Raw genomic sequence first — 23,561 nt, forward strand, 5'->3', positions numbered from 1 at the left:
TTTGAATAATTTGATTTTCAATATAGATTGATTCACAAATAATATCAAAATTTGATTAGGAGAGAGGGATTTTGAAGTTTGATTCAGAATTGTATAGATAAAATATAAAATTCATAGTTTTATTTATTTATTTTTTAGATAGTATAAAGAAGGAATTTTGAATTTTCTTGTTTATTAAGTAGTTGCTTTATAATTAAAATCTGAAGCTTATTTGATGAATAAAGAAGACTCATCGTAAATAAGTGTTTGATAGATTTTAATTAATTCTATTTTAGAGTGCTATTTAAAATTAGTTTTTGGTGATATGTTTAATTTATATATTAATTTTGTTTAGAGTTTTTTTAGATTTTATTATTTAGTCTTCAATCTCTTTTGGCATAAGCTTAATGAATTCATTGTTAAAGAATTTGGAGATCTAACTAAGGATTTGGCAAGATTAGAGGTTTAAATGATTTGTCCTTTTAATTAAATTATAAAAATAAATTAAAATAATATTTAAAAATATTTATTTTTATTACAACTAAAGCGCTCATCACTCCTGATTTTTTAAAGTGAGCAATTAACTCGTTTCTTCCTTGTATCCTTGCATAGCAAATATAGCAAACCTAAATTTTATAATTTATAATTTAATTTTTTAATATTTTTAATATTAAAAATTTATTACCTTTTCACTTCTTATCATCTCCCACCTTTTACCGTTGAATTCATTGTAGAAAGGAATTATATGTTTCGGATCAATAAAATTGATGAAAGCATAGCCGATGTTGCAATGATTCTATTATTTAAATATTGTTGATATTGTTTGTTTATTTTAATAAATTTTTAATGTTTATTTTTATTGATAGAAATTACTAAGTAGGAATTAAATTAAGAAAAAAGTTAAAGAATTCTTAAAATTAAGAATAAATACAAATAAATAAATAATTACTTTGAAGTCCATGGGAAGGTATACGAAATCGTAAAGACCTTTGTAATTAATATCTATGATTCTTAGGAAATCTTCTTAGTTATATCTGTTTGGGATATTTCTCACCATGACTGTTGCTCGTCTGTCTTTAAAAGAAGCAATATTTTCTAAATTTACTTAGAAGTTTTAGTTGTTATTTTATTGTTTAGCTCCATTGCTTCCAAGTATTGTGCTCACCTTGTTTGAAGTCTGAGATGTTTGATAGTTATTCTGTAGGTTAATTGTGTTTGCGTATTGTCTATTGCTAGAAGAGTTGCTTAAATTATTTTGAATTTACGTGGCTTCGTATTGCTCAATGATACTTGGATTTTGAGGGTTGTTGAAACACATTTCATTTAAAAATTAGCTATTGTTATTCAATAAATTCATAAATTATGCTTGCTAGTTATTTTATAAGCGGACTTGCATTGAATTAGCCACTGAATTATTTTAGCTGTTGAGCATTTAGTTATTTAAGTTTTAAGTATTACTAATATTACTTATATTAGTTTATGAGGTATTGTTAGTGTTGTTATTTTGGTAAAAGCTGTTATTTATTTGATAGATTTGGTTATTGTCAAAACTCATTCTCAAAGAGGAAGCTGAAAAGGGATTTTCATCTTAGCTTTTTCTCATTTAATTGAAGTTAGTATTGAAGTGTCCCTAACTGTATTGAGGGAAGTTTGTAGAAGAAAGAGAAGATGAAGAAGATTGTGAAATTTGCTGCAAGTATTGAATCTATTGTTGAGAAGAACCTATTTCTTAGCTCATTTACAAATTGCAAATAGGTTATTATAAGGAATTCACATTCAGTTAACAATTGTTTTATTTTATTTAAGGTTAGCAATTTGCATTTACTGAATAGCTGCTTTAAAGAAGTTTAAGAGATGAGCTGTTACTGTTGGTGCTATTGTTATTATTATTATGATTGCTTCCGTTGCTATTATAATTAAGGGAACTAAAGTTATTTACATTAGGGTTCATCTTTTTTTATTTTTTTTGTTGTAATTATTTATTGATATGAATATTTTCATTTTCATTATTAGCGAAAGACTAGTTATCAATTTAGCTGCTTAGAGAATTCGATGAATTTGAAGATAAATATTAATTTTGTTTATTGCTTTAAGAAATTGATTGTTAAAATGTGTTTTAGTAATCGCTTATTTCTTGAAGTTCTCTTCTTTATTGATATCCATACAACTAAGGCTGTTGATTTAAATTTTAGGTCATTCCTAGTACATTCTAGTTTGAGTAAGTGTGCTAATAAATGTTATCTTACTTGCTAGATTATATTACTGGGAACTAATTATTTGTGTTTTCTTCAAAATTAAAGAAACTGTTGAAAACATTATTCATATTTTATTGCTAGATAGGATGTGTATTATTAGAGCTGAAAAAAGATAGAGAATTTAATCTTTGATTATATCCTATTTCTAATGCATTAGGAAGTGCTGGAGACGAAGTGCTATTAGGCGAGGTAGGAAGCAATCCTAACTATTATATAACTACTTCGTGTTATTTCACTATTTGTTGATTAGACTGTTATTATTAATGTTATTGAACTTAAGAAGCACTTTGCTTAACTGATTTTACCCTTGCATTTTTCAAAATAATGTCAGTAGTGTTTTCTTTTGAAAATATTAAAATATTCTTAAGTAGCTCTAAAATAAACTTTTCTTCTACCTCAGGGAAATGAGTTCTATGCAAGTAAATAAAGGACTTTTTATCTTTCTCTTATAGCTTAATTATCCTATCAACCTCTTTTAATGATCTCACATCAAAATATCTTACAACAAGTTTGCTGTTTATACTTGAGTATTCAAGAATTTTACCAAAGCATCCAAGGTAATCAAGAACCAATTTTTAATTAAAGCTATTAGCATTAGAAATGAGCTATTTATTAACAAAAATAATTTATATGAAGCTGATTAAAGAAAATATAAATAAATTTGAATAGATGAGGTAAAAAATTATGAGCAATATTTAACAATGTCACTAAATTTTAGTTGATACAAAAATTAAATAATTTTAATTAATTAAATAAACTGGGTTTTTTAATTTATTGATTTAAATGATAAAGGAAAATTTAAAAGGATGTTGTTTAGTATGAATTATTATGAAATTTAGCTAATATTTTATTTTACTTCACTAAAACAAAGAAAAGATTTAATTTGTATAAAAAAATGCAAAATAAATGGAAAAATGATAACTTTTTAGTAAAAATTGCGCAATTATTAGTAGAAATTATTAATTTTTCAAATAAAAAAAATGTTAGTGAGTGTTCAGACAAACAATTATCAAAGAGAGTTAACAAAAAGAAAGTTGGATAGAAGAAAAAAAAAAAACTTTAATTAATTAGATATGCTTTTATATTGCTTTAAATAAGTAGAAAAAAAATAAAAAACAAAGAGTTCAAATAGTTTAATCAATATTACCATGTAATCTATATAATCAAAATCATTAAAATCACTTAAATATGAAACTTTCATTTTATTAGAATGCGATTAAGATATAGACTGAAAAGCTGACAGGGAGGACTGAATGTTGTAGAAGCTTAATACTATTATTCTATTTATATAAATTGTGAAATGGATTAAGAACTCTTCAGTAGTTAATTTTTTGCAAATAAAAATGATTTTCGCAATTACTTTTCAAGCTGGTATTTATGGCGATCTATGTTTTGTATATCTCCATAAGATCTAACGAAGGCAAGGAATTATTCTATATCATCTTATTAGCTGAGCTAGACAACCATATTCCTTGAAGGCTTAGAAGAAGAATCAAGACTCTATTTTAAATGATAAAATGAATTAATTAATTAATAATTTAATTTTGCAAAGTAGAACATTTATTTTGGTTTGTTTATTTTTTTTTGAAAGGGAGTGTTTTTTGCTTTATTTTCAAATATATAAGAAATAACAATCAAAAAGGCAAATCTTTTACACAAAGGCAACTTAAATTGAGTTAATCGTTTGGCTGCTATTCAGGGAAAAAGCGTTAGAGCTTTTAAAAGAATTAAGAGGATGCTGTGATGCAATTCAACGAGCTAAAGTGTTGACTTTGCTAGCTTTATGCACATTAGACACTACCTCCACACTGTAAACTTTGAATTCCTAAACAAAGATCTTTAATATCATCTTAAGATTTAGGTGACTCCAATGTAGTCTATTGTGAACCAATATTCCAATCAATGCTATCATCGAGTATTTCAGGCTTTTTTCTTTTTGGATAATGACTGCTTTGTTTCATTATTTAAATAGTTAAATGCATGCAAATCAAATAAAATTTTGGGTATGTTAAATAATAAATTTGAAAGTAAATACCTTTTTTATTCTTTCTCATCGCAATTACTTATCAATTTAATGCCATTTTAAAATAGCTCATTAGTCTTAAATTGATGAGGAAATTAAACAAAAGCCCCCTTTTCAGGTGAAATATGGTTAGTAGAAGCAGACTTTACTGTAGCGTCTATGAGTCTTAAGTATTCTTTGAGTTCGTCGTCTATATGTGGGTCCATAATAAAAGTTACTTATTTATTTGTTAATTTTCTTTATTTGTCTTTTGATTATGAGTACTGTTTCTCTTGTTTGTAAATCTATTATGTTTATTATAATATTCTGCGCGTTTTGTTTATCTTTGGTTTTATATTAATCATTATAATTGATTTATAATGGGCAATTAGTAATTAATTAAAAGTGAATGAATATCGTCTTTTTTATTAATTTTTAATGCATTTATTTAAATTATTTTGAATGTTTAACATATCTAACAAAAATTCAATAAATCATTCAAATGTCAGTGGGGAATTGAAAAATACAGTTGTTAGTGATCGTTTAAAAATCAAATTATCAAACAAACAAACTTTATCTTTATTTCATTTTTTTAGTGTGTGTATAAAATTTATCTGCATATTCCATTCATTTTTGAATGATTATTTGAAATATTTTGGCAATCTAAATGGGTAAATTTCCTAACAAAAAATGCGATCAATAATTATTTGATTATTTTTTATTTGTAAATATTTCATTGTATTCAAATACTTATCTCTATTAATATTCAAATATCTATCAAAAATAAACAACAAAATAAAATTTGAACGTTCAAACGAAAACAAATTCACAATAATCCCAAACAGACATAATTGATTCATAATCAAAAGAATTCTCATTTTAAATAAAATTAATTTATTTTGTTACTATTAACTCAAACTTACTCTTTTTTTATTAAGTAAGTAAATCTCTCTTTAAAAAATTTCCTTATTTATTTCAACATTTTTTTTTTATAAATATAATTATTTATTATTTTTTTTTGTCTAAAATAATTATTTTATTACATTAAAGAGATAAAAAATTTAAAAAAAATATTTTTATAATTAATAAAATTATGTCCTATCAATTATAAACATAGCCACAATAATTTTAATCTTTTTATAATAGAAGACTATAAATTAAATAACTTGAAAACAAATTTTATTTATCTTTCTAATTTATTATTTTTATAAAAGAAATAAATAAAAATTTCTTAGACAAAATAGGACATGATATTTTTGTAAAAACACAAAGATCTTTTATTTTTCTAATTTATTTTATAAAATAGAATAAATTATTTTCTTTTTCATTCAAAGTTAAAACATTTTTCTAAGTATATTTGAAATTAAAACAGCTTTTAATTTATAAAATCTTAATTATTTTAAACGCATTTTATTATTTTTTATTTAAAAATTAAATTTGTAATATTCGAAATCAAAAATAAGCAAAATGATAGCAAAAATAATTCTTTTTAATTCTTTTTTTAAAGTGAAATTTAAAAATATTTCAAAAAAAAATAATATTTTTATAAACTTTTGAATTGAACTAAAAATATAAAATGTTTGATCAAATTTTTCTCAGAATCATCACTTTTAATAAAAATCTGTAATCAGTCTAATACCATACATATAGAAAAGTTAAGTAAATTTAATTTAGCTAAATATAATTATGAATAGATACCCTAAAGTGTAAATTTTTAAAAAATTTACTCTATGTTATCTATAACTCTGATGATTTATAACTATCTTAAAGACTATTATATTATTATTTGTTTAAACAATAAATACATTTTTGGAGACTTCTGATATCATTTAAAAAATTAATAATTAGAATTCTATATTACTTTGGCATCGATTGTTATAAAATATTAGATTACACTTGTTAAAATTTTATTTCCTGATAATAAAATGGTATATTTATTATAATTACTAGAAGAAAACTAAGATTATAAACCAAAAGGACGAATGTCACATAAAATTAATCTATTAATAATTAATTATTCATATTTATGCAGTTTTTTTTTTACTATTTATAGCTATCATGTTTTTTTATACCTAGGAGGAAATTTACAAATTTGGTTTTTGTTAAAAAAGATTAAAATTGTAGAATGTAAATGGGATATCTTGTTTACAAATAAAAATTGAAAAGTATAACAAAGTTTTTGTTATTTTTGACTTATTTTAATCTAAAGAGATTGCGTTTGATAGTTGTGGAAATAACGATTTAATTGGTCGAATAAATTAAGATTAATTCGTCAATTCTAAAAAACTATTTAGATTTATTTACAACATATTTTTTTTGGATTTTATGGGAGGAAGAAAATTTAGATTAAAAATTAAATAATAAATAATACCTAACTCTCAATAGTGACGTAAGAATGATACATGTATTCATAATTATCAAACACTAAAATAATTATTTATTCATTCGTTCACTCTACTAATTTACAAGATAGCAACATGCTTTAAATAGGCTACGAATTGAAAAACTGACTTATTTGATAATTAATATAAATAAAATAAATAGCAGTAAGATCTATTTTCAAATATAAAAAAGTTAATTAAAAAAAAGGATATTTCACACTTTAATCAGACAATGATCAGAAATATTATAAAGTACTCCTTCACAAAGAGATCCATCTCAAATGCACCAATCTCTTTATCTTATGTGCATGGTGTTTCTAGCAAGCCTTTGAGTTACATCACTATAGGTGAAAAGCTAAGAGAATAAGCATACAAAATCTCCGATCAAGTTGCAATCATCTCTCACCTTTAAAAAAAGCAATTTACATATTCTGAACTCTACAGAACATGTGAAAAGGTAGCTGCAAGTCTTCTTTCTTTAGGATTGAAAAAAGGTGATCGTATTGGTATATATTCCCCTAACAATTACGAATGGGTAATCACTCAATATGCTGCATCTATGGCCGACTTGATTTTAGTTAACATCAATCCTGCCTATTAAGAACACGAACTAGAATATTGTCTCAAAAAAGGTATTTCCATTTTTTCATTTTTGATTCTAATTTAAAGAAAATTCATAAGCAAAGCTAACATCCAGAAACTTAAATATCAATAGATGCCAAAATTACTAAATTAATTTTGATATTGCTAAAAATTTAATTGGATTTCCTATTTTTCATTTTTTTACTTAAGCTTTTTTTAATTATAAAAGTTGGAGTTAAAGCCATCGTTATGGCATCACACCATAGAAAGAGTGACTATGTAAAATTTATTAATAACATAGTCCCAGAATTGCAAACATCAGATATAGGAAAACTTAAAAGTGCTAAACTCCCTAACTTAAAATTCGTAATAAGAATAGATGATGAAAAAACCCCTGGAATGATGAGCTTTAAAAGTCTTTATGAATTAGCAGGAAGTAAAGACTATTAAAAGCTCCACACAACAATGAGAATAACTGAACCTGATGATGCAACTAATATTTAATTTACATCAGGTACTACTGGTAATCCAAAGGGTGCTACTCTCACTCATTTTAATATCTTAAATAATGGTTATCTATTAGGTAAATACATATACTTTCCAAAATTAATTATATATCTTCATACCAATAACAAGAATAGTTTGTAATAATTTTTGTATATTTAATAGGTTAAAGATTAGGTCTTGTTTAGTCTGATAAGATTTGTCTCTCTGTTCCTCTCTATCATTGCTTTGGTATGGTTATGGGTAACTTAGCTGCTCTAAATTATGGATCTACTATTGTTTTACCCAGTGAAGGATTCAATCCTTAGCATTCTATGCAAAGTGTTGGAGAATATTAAATAACAACAATGTACGGTGTACCTACTATGTTTTATGAATATATTAAAGAATATGAACATAATCCAAAATTGTACAACATTTCTACTCTCAGAAAAGGTATTATGGCAGGTGCTTTATGTCCTCAAGTAATATATTTCTAGTTTTAATCATTTTATTTAGTTTAACTTTAAAATAGTCTTTGATGAGCAAATTAATTAACGAATGGAAAATGACAGATTTACAAATAGCATATGGTATGACTGAAACCTCTCCTATATCATTCTAAACTGAATCTTCTGACAACTTAGAAGATAAATGTGGCACAGTTGGTAAAATCTTCCCTCATACTGAAGCAAAGATCATAAACAGCAAAGGAAAAATACTCGAAAGAGGATAGTCTGGTGAGTTATGTATCAGAGGATACCCAGTTATGTAAAAGTATTGGGCAGATATTAGAAATACTAACAAAACTATAGATACAAATGGTTGGTTGAAGACTGGTGATGTAGCAGTTATGGATGATAGAGGTTATGTTAAAATCGTAGGAAGAATCAAAGAAATGATCATTCGTGGTGGTGAAAATATTTATCCAAAGTAAATAATATATTTATTTTATTTTTATCAAAGATTCTCATTATTTAAAAATAAACAGGGAAATAGAAGAATTTTTAAGAACACATCCAAGCATTATGGATGTTTAAGTTGTAGGTGTTCCAAACCAAAAATTCGGTGAAGAAACATTTGCCCTTATTAGATTAAAATAAAATCAAGAAGTTAAACCCTTAGATATAGCTGAATTCTGTAAAGGTTAAATTGCTCACTATAAAGTGCCAAAGTATGTTAAATTTGTTGATTCATTCCCTCTTACAATTACAGGAAAGCCATAAAAATTCAAAATGGTTGCTTCGATCAAAGAAGAAATGAATGGAAGTGAATAAAATCTTGATAAATATTCAATTAGATCATATTGATTGAATAGCATTTTATTAATAAATAAATAATTAAATATAATTTTATTAATATAATTTAATTCAGCTTAATATAAAAAATTATTTTAGTTAAATTCATAGATACATACATACATAAATACATATTTATTTGCAATTTATTTTGAGAGTAGTTAATCAATTTACTAATTAATTAACCAAAATTATCAATAATCTGTTTTTTAAATTTCTTCTATTTTATTTCATATTTGATATTCATTCAATAAATATTATTTTTAAAGTAAATATTTTTACTTGTATTACTTACTATTCGTGGTATTTTAAACATTGATTTTTATTATTTATATTTTATTTTAAATTTTATTTATCATTGTGTAAAATTAATTAAAATAGCATTTATAATAATCAATAGTTCAATTCTTAAAAAATTACCATAAAATATCTAAAAAAATGAAAAATATTCAAATTTTTCTATAAAATATTTTTAAAATTGCCAAAAAAAAAAATTTAACTAAAATATCTAAAAAAATAAATGTATTTTGTAGATTTTAAAATAATAAATATTAAGCAATATTGAAAAATATTTTAATTTTTATTAAATATTTTTAAAAATAAAATAAATAAACTATTTTTATATTGTCTTTTATTATTTTATATTTAAAATATTTTCAAATATTTGGATTTACTAATTAATAATTTTAAATATTTATTTTTTTGGATTATATTTTTCTAAAAAAAATGAAAATTATAATTTTAATACAAAAAATGAATGAATAAAAATGAAATATAATTATATTTTTAAATATATTCCATAATTGAATGGTGATTTCAATAAAGACCGTTTAACGAATATATTATAAAAATTAGTGATAGTATTCATCAAAATCTATTTTGAAGTAATAAAATAAGATTAATAAAAACATAATCTCAGCTTAACTATATATCTAAAGCCATAAAAATTTGCTGTCAAAAGACTAAATTTTAAAAGTTAAACAAATTGGCTTAAACAAAAGACTAATTTAAATATGCAGCAAGAATAATACTTAAAAATTATTAGCTAAGTAGAGAAATAGCTTCAAGTACTTCTTTAAAAAAAATGCGACCTTTTGTTTCGAAAGTTTGTACCTAATTCAAGCAGTGATGAGCTAGATTTGAATTAAATAGTAAGTTTTTTAAAGAACAAATAAGTGATTTCTTTTTTTTTATTGGTAATTTCTTAATTTTAAATATAGCCATTACAGTTGAGACAATTTTCAAATGCAGAAAGAATGGATTTTATGAGCATGTTTAATAAATATCATGAAGAAACATAATGTCAAAGAATATCAAAAAAGGATTTCGAAAAAACAATCTTATAACATATTCTTACCAAGAATGATAAATCTTTTAAACAATATCTTTATAACTTAGTATTTGAGTAAATAATTTTATATCTATTGAAAAGATTTTATTTATATTTTGTAAAAAATAAAGCGATGATATAAAGTTGATTGATGGAGAATTGAAAAACTTTAAACAAAGTGTCAAAGTAATTAAATCAGACTAAAAAGAGAATAAAGAGCCTTCTTATAACCAAAAATAATCTGAAGCAGCTGTATCATAGCACAACCTTAGAATATCACCTAAGAAAATCTGTACAATCACTATTGATGAGCCACAAAATACTCCGTAGTATAAAACATAAGAATAAATTGAATAGAAGAAAGGATTTAAGTAGTAGTAATATCAAACAAATTTGTAATCCGAAATCAAAAAAGAAATAAATCAGAGTAACAAATTTATTATTAATTTTATTTATCAAAAGTTATTATTTGATAAACTAAAGTATCAAACAGAAGATTTAGTAGCAATATAATGAATCATGGTTAATATGTTTAGGGTTAGAAATAAAATAAGAATTAAGTTTAAGTAAAGCAAAGATCTGTTTCTCCAATTAAAAGGAGCAACACAAGGTCAAAATCACCAATTAAATAAAGCAAGTAATATAAAAATTGTTTATTATGAATAAAAATTGATTATTATTTTAAGTGAAAATTTAGGATACTCAGATATTTATAAGATGAAAAAGAACCTTTAGGAGTAATAAAAATAACTTTAATAATAAATATTACCACCTCAATAAACATAATCTAATAAGTTAAATTATAAATATCCAACATAGAGTTAAAAAAAGCTAGAGAGGTTTAAATAAGGAATATTAGATAATATAATCTAGCAGAAAACAAATAGTTTTAAAATGAATATATACAACAACGTAAAATGAAAGTAAACAAATAAAAAATAATCTAAAAAAAGATGAAAAAGAGTATGAGTTTATTTTTTAAATTATAAATAAAAAAGTTAAAAATATAAATAAAGTAAGTTTAATATTGGTTTAGTAGCTATAACATAATATATAATAAAAAATTAAATTGGTTTAAAGATTATATTTTAAAAACTATAAAAATTATCTACACTCAATATATATTTATATTTAATATATCTTAGTTAAAAAGTATTCAAAATAAAAAATAATTTACTAAAAAAGATATTATTTATTTTTTTTCTTATTTTATAAATGAATGATAGGATAGGTAAATAATAAATAAATTGCATTCGAAATTAAAATAACCAGAATAATTTTTTTATTTTAATTAAGAAATAAGTAGATTGCCAATAGTTTAATAAATCTATTTATAATAATGTAAAATTAAAGCAAATAAACGAAAATAATAAATTAAAAAAATAAGATAAAATGAGAAAAAATTAATTTATTTTCTAAATTATAAATAAAAATAATGAAAAATTTAATTTAATAGTATTTTAAAGCTATAATAGATATCTATATTTTTAAATTAATTATACTATTATAAATACTAATTGATTTATGCTTTGTAAATCAGTTGATTATTTTTTTTTAAATTTTATATTTATATTAAATATATCTTAATAAAAAAATTTTTAAAATACAAAACAATTTTATACAAATATATTATTTTTTTTAATTTATAAATAAATTATAAATAAGTTGCATTCGCAATAAAAAGAATCTAAATCTGTAATAAAGAAATAAACATATTTATAGTTTTTTTACTTATTTTTTTGTCAAAAAGTAATCATAAATTTGCAATATATACTTAATAAAATGAGTACATTTTTTATATATTTTAAGTATATTTATATTTATAATGAACTCATTTATAAATTAAGCAGAAAAACATTGTTGAGAAAGATTCTAATTTAAATCGAGGAGAAAAATAAAAGTGTGCTTAAATTTAAATTTGGGTGATAAATTCATAATAAATAAATTTTAAATATTCTAAATACTAAAAAGATGTTCTTTTAGTTGAAAATTATATAGATAGATCATAAGATTTAAGTAATTATTAGATATAAGAGATAAATTGATTAAAAGATTTATATTTATATATATTTTACATATATTTACAATAAAAGTATTGTGTAGTATTGTTGTTAACTTATTTATTTATTTACATATTACTTTTGTAACATAATTATTTTAAAGTCAGATATAAAATTTATTTTTAAATTAATTGTTTATTTTCTAATTATAAAATTTGTTAGATAGATAGAGTGATGGTAGGTTGGATGGATATCACATTTTTTCAATAATTTTTTGGCCACTTTAAGGTATCATATTCTTACTGAGCTTTTTCTAGCTTTATGTGGAGCTTTAAAAGTGAATAAATGTTGCTCATCGTCTTTTTTTTGAAATTTTATTAAAAAATAATTTAAAAAATTTTATTTTTTTTTTTTTAGTAAGATTTACCTTTGAGTTGCAGTTTTGTATGCAACTATTTATTATAGAATCTATTTCTTTCATGTTGCACTGCTCCAAGTCCTAAATATTCTGTTTTAAATAAATTTAAAAATTGTATACTTTGCTCGATTAATAATTAATTTACTTTGATTTTTTATTTAAGAATTTGGTACAAATCAGAAAATTAATTGATTCCTAATTGCTGATTAAGCATTTTTTATCTATTTGCAATTTAAGATTATAAATCAATAATTTCACTCTCAAGCACTTCTAGTCTTTTTGCTGCAGAAGAGGTTCCCCTCTTTCTATTATTTTAACTTATATCATATTGTTTTATTAAATTTTGTTACATTTCATTGTTATAATTTATATTGTTGTTATTTTAAGGATGATTATATATTTATTCTCTTAGGTTTATGTTTTACTATGAGTTTAACTGTGAATTAATTTTATTAGATTCTTATTCGAACATTTAATTTAACTCGAGTATGTCTTTGTTATAAAATTTATTATTATATTGATTTTTCTGACTGCCTATAAGACTGCTATTTGTATTACTTGTTTAATAACTTTATATGTGTTGGTTATAATTATTCATATTCTATAAATTTATATTTTATGAGTATTGATTTCTAGAAATGGGTAATTACTGTTTTATCTTTGGTAAAGTAGGCGTGTTTTAATATTTTTTAATTTCATTTTAATTAAGCATTGTACTTAGTCCGTTATATTACTTTTTATCTGAATATATAGAACTATAATTATCATTCATTTAGTCTTCGTCTGATTTGAAAAATCCAGGAGCAGAATCTATTGAATTGTATTAGTTTAATGCAGGACCTTCTTGCCTTTTATAATCTCCATTTAATCTATTTAATTGCTTTTCATCAGTACCAATCTGTGTACTGTTTTGACTGCTTTTTGTTGTAGAGCTCATAAAAATATTCTTTTTTTGCAGCTTTTACTCTAAGCTATATCTATCTTTGAAATACTTTTATTACATGTCAGCCATTTCTTCATTTAATTCTTTCATGCTCATCTATGTGTCTATCGTTGTCTCAATCATTGAATATTTAGAGTATCTGTTAGGGTTGGAGTTATATTAATTTTTTTCGAAATCTTTTATCTAATGTTAAGACTGCATAATTTAAACATTTTCTTACGGTGAATAAGTTGAAACTTGAATATTTTCATCAAATTAAAATGATTTATTGTTCTTTTTTTGTTTACTCTCAGAAACAGTATGTGTTCTGTGAGTTTTCCTTTTCGGTTTTTCAAATTAAGAGCTAGATATATTTTCTTAATCAATATTTCTTTAGCTTTTCTTTAGGTTTACAGGATTAGAAGGTAGCTAAAAAATTTAATCTTCTTACATCTTAAAATCTAATTATTTTTGATGCATTTACTATTGAATTGCAGGATCTCCTTTAATCATACCTGGAGAATCTAAATATATTGTATTCTTTTACTGCTAGTTATTCATTGTTTAGTATTAGTTATTCAACTAAATGCAACTAGAATTTGTGAAAATACTATTATTAAAGTTATTTTGCTAATTTGAATTCTTGCTGCTGTTTTTACGAGAAGTGTATTGCTATTAAAATTAAAACTAAGCTGAAGGTTAGACCTGCAGCTATTGAGATATTTTATTTCTAGCAAATAGTTAAAAATTTTAATTATTTTTCTGAGAAAATACATCCATGATATTAACATTACTTTTAGGACGAGTAGATAAGTTAGATGTTGATTGAATTTCTGGAAGTTTTGTATTATAGTTTTATAAATTATTAAAATAAGTTTAGCTTTCACTAAGCTTATCTTATATGTATTATATTTAATTGTGATCTATTCCTCCAATTTAATTAACTATATTAATTATTCAAACAATATTTTAATCAAGCAAAAAATTATTTATTATTTTTAAAATTTTTTTGTAAAAAAATAATTCTCAAGTTCTAATGAAAAAATTTATGATCTATTTGAAAATTTTTAATTTTTATTTAAAAATTTAAAATATAAAATATGATTAAAATAAATATTTATAAACATTAATTTTATTTTTATGAAATAAATTAAATATTTTTTTATTTTAAATTTAGAAAAACTTAAAATTTTAAAATTACTCTGATTATTCTATGCAAAAATATTGATCTATTTCATTTGTTCTTAGTTAGAAGGATCGAAAAGCTTTTCGTTTTATAACTTGTCTATTAAGTTTAAATTTTTTTTGCCTCTTGCATTAACAGGTGATGGCTTTTTATTTAAAGTATAATTAAAATTACTCTATTTGGATTAATTTACGTTAGGTAAGTTGATATTCTTTGAAGACTAGGATTGATAACTTATAGAATTATTTTTTTAAATAATTTATTCGTTTTACAATTTATCTAATTGTTCATGTTAATTAATTGAAGTTTGTCTCACACTTTTTATCTTTGGAGTAAAATATTTCTTTCCCATAAACTAGTTTGGCGAATTATTATTATTATTATTGTTATTGCTATTATTGCTATTTGCAGATGAAAAATTTTGATTTTGCTTAGAATTATAAATAACTTAATCGTTGTAAATGCCAGATCTTTAATTCTAAAGAATGATTTAATCTAAATAGTCATTTACACTTTATATTTAACTTTTTTTATCTTTATCTTCTCTATTTGCTTAGGGAGATGGCGATTTTTCACTAATATACTTTTCCTTTTTTTATGAATAGTTTGTGAACATGCTGCTATTTTTTTTAATCATTTTCTGATTTTATGGTAGCTTAAGATTATCATCATCACTTTACAGTGGTTAGAAAAAAATATTCCTTTAGTTCTAGATAATAGATTCTAATTTTGCTTGTTACTCTTTAGCTAAGTTCTTTGGGTTTGAAAGGTTCTAAAATGAAGATTATTTCGCATTTTCTATACTATTCTGGTCATAATCTGAATTTTTATTACTAAGTTAAAAGACTTTGTGAGGGATAGATGGAGAATTATATTTATCAGGTACTGCTGCCTAATTATTTTGATGTTTGTCACTCTTTTCTGATTTATTTCTAGCTCCCTTTGCCTAAATAATGCCTTAACTGCGTTTTTTAAATATTTCTTACATAAATTATTTGTCTACATTACTTGGTAAAGTACTCTAAAATTGTAAGCTAATAATATGTTTCTCTTCTTTATTCTCATTTAAATTGCTGATGCTTCCTACTCTAGCATTTTAATCTATGCTATGGTTAGTTGCATGTATTTAATTATTCATTCTTCTTCCATTTGGAGATCTGCTTGCCTTCTCTTATTTAGCTTAACTAAATGTCTCTTTAGATTCTTAATTTTTTAAAGGTAATTTAAATTCTCAGTTTGTTGAAATATAATATATTTTTTAATATATCATTTTTGCTTTTCAACAAATGAATATCAATTTTAGTTTAAATAATAAGTTGTTTATTTTAATATTTAAACACAATTTTTAGAGCAAATTTAATTCATAAGCACAAAAGTGGAAAATATGAAGCATTTAAATAAAAAAAATGAATTATTTTTGATTTACTTGGTACTTCAATACTCATAGATGATACTCTCTTATGCTTCTTATCAGCGTCTAAAGGATAAGGTAGTTTTAGAAGATTTAATTTATCAACGATTACTATTTGTAATAATAAGCAAAAGAACTTTAATATAAAAGAAATATCTTGGGAGTTTAATATATATATTTGTTTGGATGGATGGTTGGAAATTAAATTAATAAAGGTAAATTAAAAATGACATGCTAATAAATTAAAATAAGATAATCTTAAAATTTTTCTTTAACAATTGGAATTTATACTAAATCCAGTAGATTATTTATTAAACAAATAGTTCGATAAATTTTATTTTGGAATATTATATTTGATTTATCTTGCTTTTAGATACTTTTTTATTGTAGATTATTTATTTCGATTTAGAAATCTAAATGTTTTTTTCAGGTAAATTCTTAATTCTTTAGATATTAAATTTACTTGATGGTTTTAATTTTTTTGCAATAAAATATTACTTGAGTTTGACAAAAGAGTAGTCGTGTCAGGTCTTTTTTGATGATCTTTAGTTAGTAAAAGACTAATTATTGATTATAATTCTCTACTGTACATGCTAGGTAGTGGTTCTACTTTATTTTTTAAAATTTTTATAACCAGTGCTCCTTAATTAGAAGCTTCAAAGGGGTGCTTGAAAGTACAAAGCTCATACAAAATGCAACCTAAAGACCAAATATCGCTTTTTTCGTTGTATGGTTTTTCTTCGCATATTTCTGGTGAAAGATAATAAGGAGTACCAACCATAGTTTTGGCTAAGTTGTTGGTATCGCCAAGGTATTTGGCAACACCCAAATCTCCAATACGTATTTCAGTACTATTTTTAGTTAAGAATATATTCATCGTTTTGAAGTCTCTATGAAGCACTTTTTGCTGGTGAATGCTATGCAAACCAAGAAGCATTTGTAGAAAGAAAAGCCATATTTTATTTTCATTTATGAACTGATTTTTTTGCTTTTTAATATATTGCAAAAGATCTCCATTCTCACAAAATTCCATAACAATGTAGAGATCATTTTATTCTATAAACATATCATAATATTTGACTACATAAGGGCTTTCTAAATGCTTTAGTAAGTTTCCTTCATTGACCGCATCCTATTTCTGCTTTTAATCCATAAACTTCATATTAATTTCCTTAATAACATATGTTTTTCCATCTGATTTTTTTCTTCCTTTATAAACTACTCCATAAGATCCCTGACCTAATTTAACTAAATTATCATATTCCTCAATTCCACCTCTAAAATCATACATAGTATATTGCTAATCTTGCTACTAGAGATTTTAATTCATAATTTTTTTAATTGCCTAATCAACTTTCTTAAAACAATTTTTTCAGCTTATTCTAAAGATTCAGTTAGGCTCTCAAATTGTTTTATTTGTTTATAAAATTTATTCCCTATTAAAATTTAGTTATTGGTATTATTCTCTTTAAAACTAATGCTATTAACTGGCTTAATATGTATTAATAAAAAAAAATAATTGGCAAATTCTTCAAAGCAAAGACTTTCATTCATAAATTTATTAATTAATTAATTTAATTTATAAGTTCATTGACTGATTCGCTGGTTCCTTTACTAAAGTTATGAATACGTGAATTAAAAAAGAAATTATTTATAAAAGCTTAATATATAAACGAAATTATTTGATAAGATGAAAAGAAAAACTACTAAGTAGTAAATAATTAACTTAATTAGGATATCTATCATTCATTCATTCATTTGCTAATTTAATCATTTTTTTTTATTTTTATACAGTAATTAGATAAATAAATAAAAAATTTTCTTCAAAGAAAATCGTAATATATTTCAAGGTAAGCTAAGTGCTTTAAAAATATCACATCTATTTTTATTTTTTGCTAGAGTATGAATAATTCATTTGATTTATTGTTTAACAAATTCAATATTGATTGAGAGAGCATAAATTAATTTCTTTTCTATTCTTTTTAGAAATATCCTCACTTTTTTTATTATTAAATCAAATTTAGTAGTATTTTAGTGAGTAAATTCAATTTTAACTAACTCAACACAAATCCATCAAAAGTGTGCAACATAATTCCAATTTTAAATTAATTATTCTGCAATCAAATTTTTTTAAATCGAACTAGTATGCTTCCACTAACAGAATTTTTTATAGAAACTTAGTCAAACTGCTGTTTAAAATAAGTATTTTTTGTAATTTTTAAAAAAATGATTACTGTTGATATGAAATTGCATTTTCTAACTAAAAACTTTGTAGTTTTATTGAGTGCGTGATGACATTATTACTGATAGTTCACAATGTAATAGAAGTTTTTAGTATTATATAATTGATTATTTAAAATCTGATGTTTGTTGATTAAATATAATCTATTATTGTTAGCAAAAAAAAAAAAAGTAATTTATTTATAAAGTTATATTATTTATCATAATAAAATAAATACAAATTATTTAAAGTGATTTATTTATTAAGATAGGAATATGTCAGAAAATAATCAAGAAAATAAAATCAACATTTTGGCTGACAAGGAAGGCGTTGACTAGCAAAGCATTTAGCAAAATAATCACAACGAGAATCCTTAATAAAATCATTTAACTGTTCCTTAACAGCCAAAGCACACTGTGCAGGATGACATTGCTGAATTAAGTCAAGCTATTTAAAAAAAAAGAAATTCATAAAGAAAATCAGTTTTTAGTAATCACGAAGAAATGAATTTAGGAGAGTTAATCAGTAAGCACAGCTAAGATTAAGAAAAAAACAATGGTAATTTAGATTCTAATGAAATCAATACCCTCTAATAATCTATGTAGGACAAAGCAAATTAAAATAATTTAAAATAAGATTAAAATGATGCTTCATCTGATGTAAATAATAAGAGTGCTGAATTATAACTACCTGTTAAACCATAGCATAATGTGCAAGATGACATCAAAGAATTCAATGAACATATAGTCTAGAGAAGGAGTGTTAGGAGAGCCTCGAGATTTTAAGAAGAGAATCTTTCTCATTTATAAGAAATTGCTAGTCAGTTGTAAGATAACGCTAATAAAAAATAAGATGAGAATGAAAATAACCAAAACACTTAAGTTGCTTCAAATAAGCGTGAAGAAGGTGAAGAAAATGATCAAAATTAGATTTAAAGCCTAAATGACTTGCACGAAAAAGAAAAAAAATTAGAAAATAATGCAGACTAAGAAGGAGAAGATCAAAATCAGTTATTAAAAGAAAATGAGGAACACACTTAATAAAAGTCTATTTCTGAATTATAGGAAGAAGCGAAATAAAAGCCAAATGCTTTGAATGAAGTTATAAAGCTGAGCAGTTAAATTTAAGTTAAGAGAGATCTCAAAAGAAAATCCACTTTTTCAATGACTAATATCAAACATGATGATGACGAAGAAGATAATGATAATAACAAGGGTGATAAATAAGACAATGACTAATAATAATAATAATAATAATCAAGTGATCAAGCTGAATAGCACCATTCAAATGTATCTCCTGGTAAAGAAAAAAAGCAAAATGCATTTAACGAAATAATCAAGCTAAATAACGAAATACATTTTAAAAGCAGTCTGAAGAGAAAATCTACTTTCTCTTTACCAGTTATCTAAGATGATGATGACGAATAAAGTGAATCTAAAGATAAACCAAAGTCAGTTAAATTACCTGAAGAAAACGAAATCAGTAAAATCAAAGAACAGCCTTCAATTGAAGAAAAAGGAGATAATGAAGAAAATGAAAGTCAGAACAACAATGATTAAAAGGAAGATGAATAACATTAGATTCAAGGTGGAAAAAAGCCTAATGCGTTTGTGGAAATTTTAAAATTAAACAGTGATATTTAAGTAAAAAGACAACTAACAAGAAAATCAACTTTTTCACTACCAGTTCATTTAGATGATGAGGAAGAGGGCAAAGACTAAGAAAATTAAGATAAGAAGTCAGAAGATAATAACAATGATAATGATGATATGTAAAGTCAGCCATCCTCTACATCTTTGTAGTAAAATATAAATGAAAACGCTGGAAAAGATGCTGAAGTAGAAGATCAATAAGAGAATGGCTCTGGTTAAAAAAAGCCAAGTGCTTATTAAGAAATACTGAGCCTGAACAACTAAATACAATCCAAGAGATCTTTGACAAGAAAATCAACATTTTCTGTTCCTCATATTCCAGATGAAGAAGAAGAAGAAGGAGATAAAAATGAAAAGAAAGACGATAATTCTAAAATTACTGAGGAATCACACCATTTGGACGACACATAGGAAATGGCCAAAAAGAAGCCTAATGCCCTAAACGAAATAATAGAGTTAAACAATGTTATTTAGCATAAAAGAGACCTTAAAAGGAAATCTACTTTTTCAATTCCAGTTATTAGAGATGAAGATTTAGAATAAAAATAAGAAGAACAATAAGAAAATAAGCAGATAAAGAATAATGCCTTGAATGAAATTCTTGAGTTAAGCGATTAAATACAAGTAAAGAGAAATTCAAGAAGAAAATCTACATTTTCTTAAGGCCTACACATTCATGAATAAAATGAGCAGTAAAAAAATGAGTAAAATAACTTAATATAAAATGAAGAAGGCGATAATCAGCACGAAGAAGGAGCAGAAGATGAAAGCGAAGAAGCTAGGCTTTAAAGACAAAAAAAGAAAAAGAACTTGATGGATTATAAAGAATAAGAGGTAATGATTCTATCTTATATTATACAATTTAAACTATTAATATTTAATTTAAGGCAGATCATCCAGTGAAGAATGCTCAACGTAACAAATCACAACAAAAGAAGCATATTTTTCTTGAAGAAAATAAATAGAATTTCAGAAAAGTCATTCACCCTTCCTAAAAACAACAATAACAAACTGATAAAAATAATAATTAAGAAGAATAAGTTTTAGAAGTAAATATTTAGTAAAAAGAGCCTCATTAAAAATAAGTAGACGATGATGACAATTAAAAAGCTAAATAAGAATTTGATTAAATTTAGAATTTGCAGAAACAAGAGATTTTAAACATTAACTTAAATAGCAATTAATAATCTCCAGAAAAGTCATTAGACAAGAAATAAAAGAATGAGAGAAGAGACGTAATCAATTTTTTATTAGATTTTAGTTATTTTAGAAGCAGAAAATTAGCAGAATCAGCAAAAATAAATGCATTTATTCTTATAATTAATAAATAATTTTTTTAATAGGAATTTGCATTGTAGAGAAAGCTTGAATACCTAACTGCCAAATCAGCTAAAAATGAGCTAATTAGAAAAGAAAAAGGAAATATACCTCATAATAAATTTATTGCATAAGAGTTGTCTAAGGAAATAAAAATCAGAGAAGCTAATAAAAGAAAGAGAGAACTTGAAACCATGCTAGCTCAAATAAATAGAGAAATTTAAGTCATTAGAAACTCTGATCCAGATTATGAGAGCTTAGCAATTAATAATTTGCATATAAAATCTGTCTAAGATGAAAATTAAAGATCTTAAAACAATCACCTTTACAGTAGCATTGAAAGCCAAAAGAACTCAGGTAGAATTCTTCCTCCAATAAAAAAAAATAATTAAATCAAAGAGATGATTAAAATTGCAGAAGATTAAGTTGCAAATTAAAATGCTGTTTCAATTGTGTAAAAGTACAAAAAAGAAAAAGAGTTTAAGAGACAAAAAAGAGAGCAAGAATTCCAACAAGTAAACAACTAAATTTACAAAGAGTAATTAATTTAATTTTTAAATAAAAGCTTAAAAATATTAAATTATTTAAAATAAATTACTAAAATTTTAATTAAAAATAATTACAAACCAATAATAATTATTTACTTGCTTAAAGAAAAAATTATCAACCAACAAAATTTAATTTAAACCTAAAATTACTAAAAAGAATTAATTTATTCTAATACAAATCAAAAAATTTTAAACAAAACTTAATTATTTAAAAATACTTTTGAAATATTAAATTTAGAATATTAATGAAATAATAAAAGAAATAAAAGTTATTTGATTTGAAGTGGTTTTTTATTTATTACTTCTCATTTGAATCTAAAAAATTTTTAATTTCTTATTAAAATTCTATTCAAATTTTATATAAAGAGTTGATATAAACTAATTAGCAGAATCCACTCTTAATCCTAATATATTGCTCATTAATTTTTATTAATTTGTAAAAAAAAACATTTAATAAGTAAATATTGATTAAATATAAATTAAACTAAAAATGAGCAAGCATGAAGTTATCAATTAAATTTTTTAACATTCAAAAATTATCAAATAACAGTTTAATGAATTTTTTTTTCTTTTCTGATATTAATTTTATTTAAATAATTTTGAAAATGAAGCAAAAAAAAATTTAATTAAAATCTTACTAAATATTAATTAATTATTATATTAGAGTTGAACTTAGAAGACAATAAAATGAGACTCTCCATGAGAAAATTATTTTAGAAAAGAGATAAAAACTTTTACATAAAAAGTAGCAAAATGACACTAAAAAAGCTGAGCAGCAACAACTTCTTGTCGCCTCTAAGAATTTTGTTAAAGAATTACATTAAATTGGACCTGGAAAAGCTACTGATAATTACTTGAGTTAAGTAAACTAAATAGATAGCGAATATAAGTTTGGACCTTACTAAACTCCAGAATTAGATGCATAAAAGCTAGGCCTCTAACAAATTAGAAACTTATAAAAAGGTGAATAACTAGATGGAGCTCCCCTTCCCAATTTTATGAAAAACAAAAACAATAATGATTTTAAAAAGTTGTTAGAAGAAAACAAAATAAATCGTGATAGAGAAATTAAGATTATAGAAAATCGTAAAGACCTCTACAAGTAAAATAAATGCTTACAAATTTTTTAAATTTTAAATAAATTTTATATTACAAATTATCAGTAAAAGAATGGAATATTCTAAATCAGTAAAAAACAACTTGCTAAGAGGAGGAAGAAAATTAGATATCAGTAGTAATCTCCTATTCTAAGATGAAGGATTAAATAAAAATAGAATAGTAGTAAGTAGCAGCGTCACCAATTTGGAAAAAAAGAAAAAATAGCTAAACTAATTTGATAAATCTAATAATAAATATTCTGAAGAGTAAGATGAAAACAAATAAATTTAAGAATAAGAATTAATAGATATTCCTTAGTCTCAATCTACAAAATCTGTTAACAATAAAGTATGGAGAGTTGTCAAGCATTGAAAGTTTCCTGATTCTTACTATACTATATGAGTATTTTTTCCTTATCTTTTGCATATCTATCACTTAGTAGATTTTTCACTCATTCTTTCTATCTAACTATAGCTTA

The 23,561-nt window shown here is 23.2% G+C and overlaps 5 protein-coding genes across 5 annotated transcripts; 3 read left to right on the forward strand and 2 right to left on the reverse strand. All coding sequences in view use genetic code 6, as the record gives it.

Annotated features, from left to right (window-relative positions):
• Positions 1-392: 392 nt before the first annotated feature.
• Positions 393-4,463, reverse strand: TTHERM_00158460 (RNA recognition motif 3 in plant Mei2-like protein; the record flags this gene model as incomplete). Its single annotated transcript, XM_001009774.3, has 8 exons — positions 393-458; positions 519-605; positions 665-775; positions 929-2,839; positions 3,382-3,514; positions 3,595-3,734; positions 3,890-4,184; positions 4,270-4,463. 8 exons carry the CDS (start codon positions 4,461-4,463, stop codon positions 393-395), a joined length of 2,937 nt encoding a protein of 978 aa, XP_001009774.3.
• A 2,386-nt stretch (positions 4,464-6,849) lies between these two features.
• Positions 6,850-8,992, forward strand: TTHERM_00158450 (acyl-CoA synthetase family (AMP-forming)/AMP-acid ligase family protein; the record flags this gene model as incomplete). Its single annotated transcript, XM_001009773.1, has 5 exons — positions 6,850-7,249; positions 7,429-7,782; positions 7,869-8,167; positions 8,218-8,615; positions 8,674-8,992. The coding sequence occupies 5 exons, from the start codon at positions 6,850-6,852 to the stop codon at positions 8,990-8,992; spliced, it is 1,770 nt and encodes a 589-aa protein (XP_001009773.1).
• Positions 8,993-9,882: 890 nt separating this feature from the next.
• Positions 9,883-11,231, forward strand: TTHERM_00158440 (hypothetical protein; the record flags this gene model as incomplete). The annotated part of the gene is made up of 5 exons (XM_001009772.2): positions 9,883-10,131; positions 10,201-10,385; positions 10,442-10,737; positions 10,794-10,947; positions 10,997-11,231. Exons 1-5 carry the CDS (start codon positions 9,994-9,996, stop codon positions 11,229-11,231), a joined length of 1,008 nt encoding a protein of 335 aa, XP_001009772.2. The 5' UTR covers positions 9,883-9,993.
• A 1,342-nt stretch (positions 11,232-12,573) lies between these two features.
• On the reverse strand, positions 12,574-17,577 carry TTHERM_00158430 (Serine/Threonine kinase domain protein; the record flags this gene model as incomplete). Its single annotated transcript, XM_001009771.2, has 7 exons — positions 12,574-12,669; positions 12,738-12,818; positions 12,874-14,594; positions 14,852-14,981; positions 15,030-16,039; positions 16,263-16,358; positions 16,746-17,577. The coding sequence occupies 7 exons, from the start codon at positions 17,575-17,577 to the stop codon at positions 12,574-12,576; spliced, it is 3,966 nt and encodes a 1,321-aa protein (XP_001009771.2).
• Positions 17,578-18,743: 1,166 nt separating this feature from the next.
• TTHERM_00158420 (hypothetical protein) lies at positions 18,744-23,455 on the forward strand (the record flags this gene model as incomplete). The annotated part of the gene is made up of 5 exons (XM_001009770.2): positions 18,744-20,954; positions 21,008-21,355; positions 21,464-21,975; positions 22,650-23,087; positions 23,149-23,455. The coding sequence occupies 5 exons, from the start codon at positions 18,744-18,746 to the stop codon at positions 23,453-23,455; spliced, it is 3,816 nt and encodes a 1,271-aa protein (XP_001009770.2).
• Positions 23,456-23,561: the final 106 nt, after the last annotated feature.

Source organism: Tetrahymena thermophila (assembly GCF_000189635.1).
Source record: "Tetrahymena thermophila SB210 genomic scaffold scf_8254776, whole genome shotgun sequence".
Lineage (NCBI taxonomy): Eukaryota > Ciliophora > Oligohymenophorea > Hymenostomatida > Tetrahymenidae > Tetrahymena > Tetrahymena thermophila.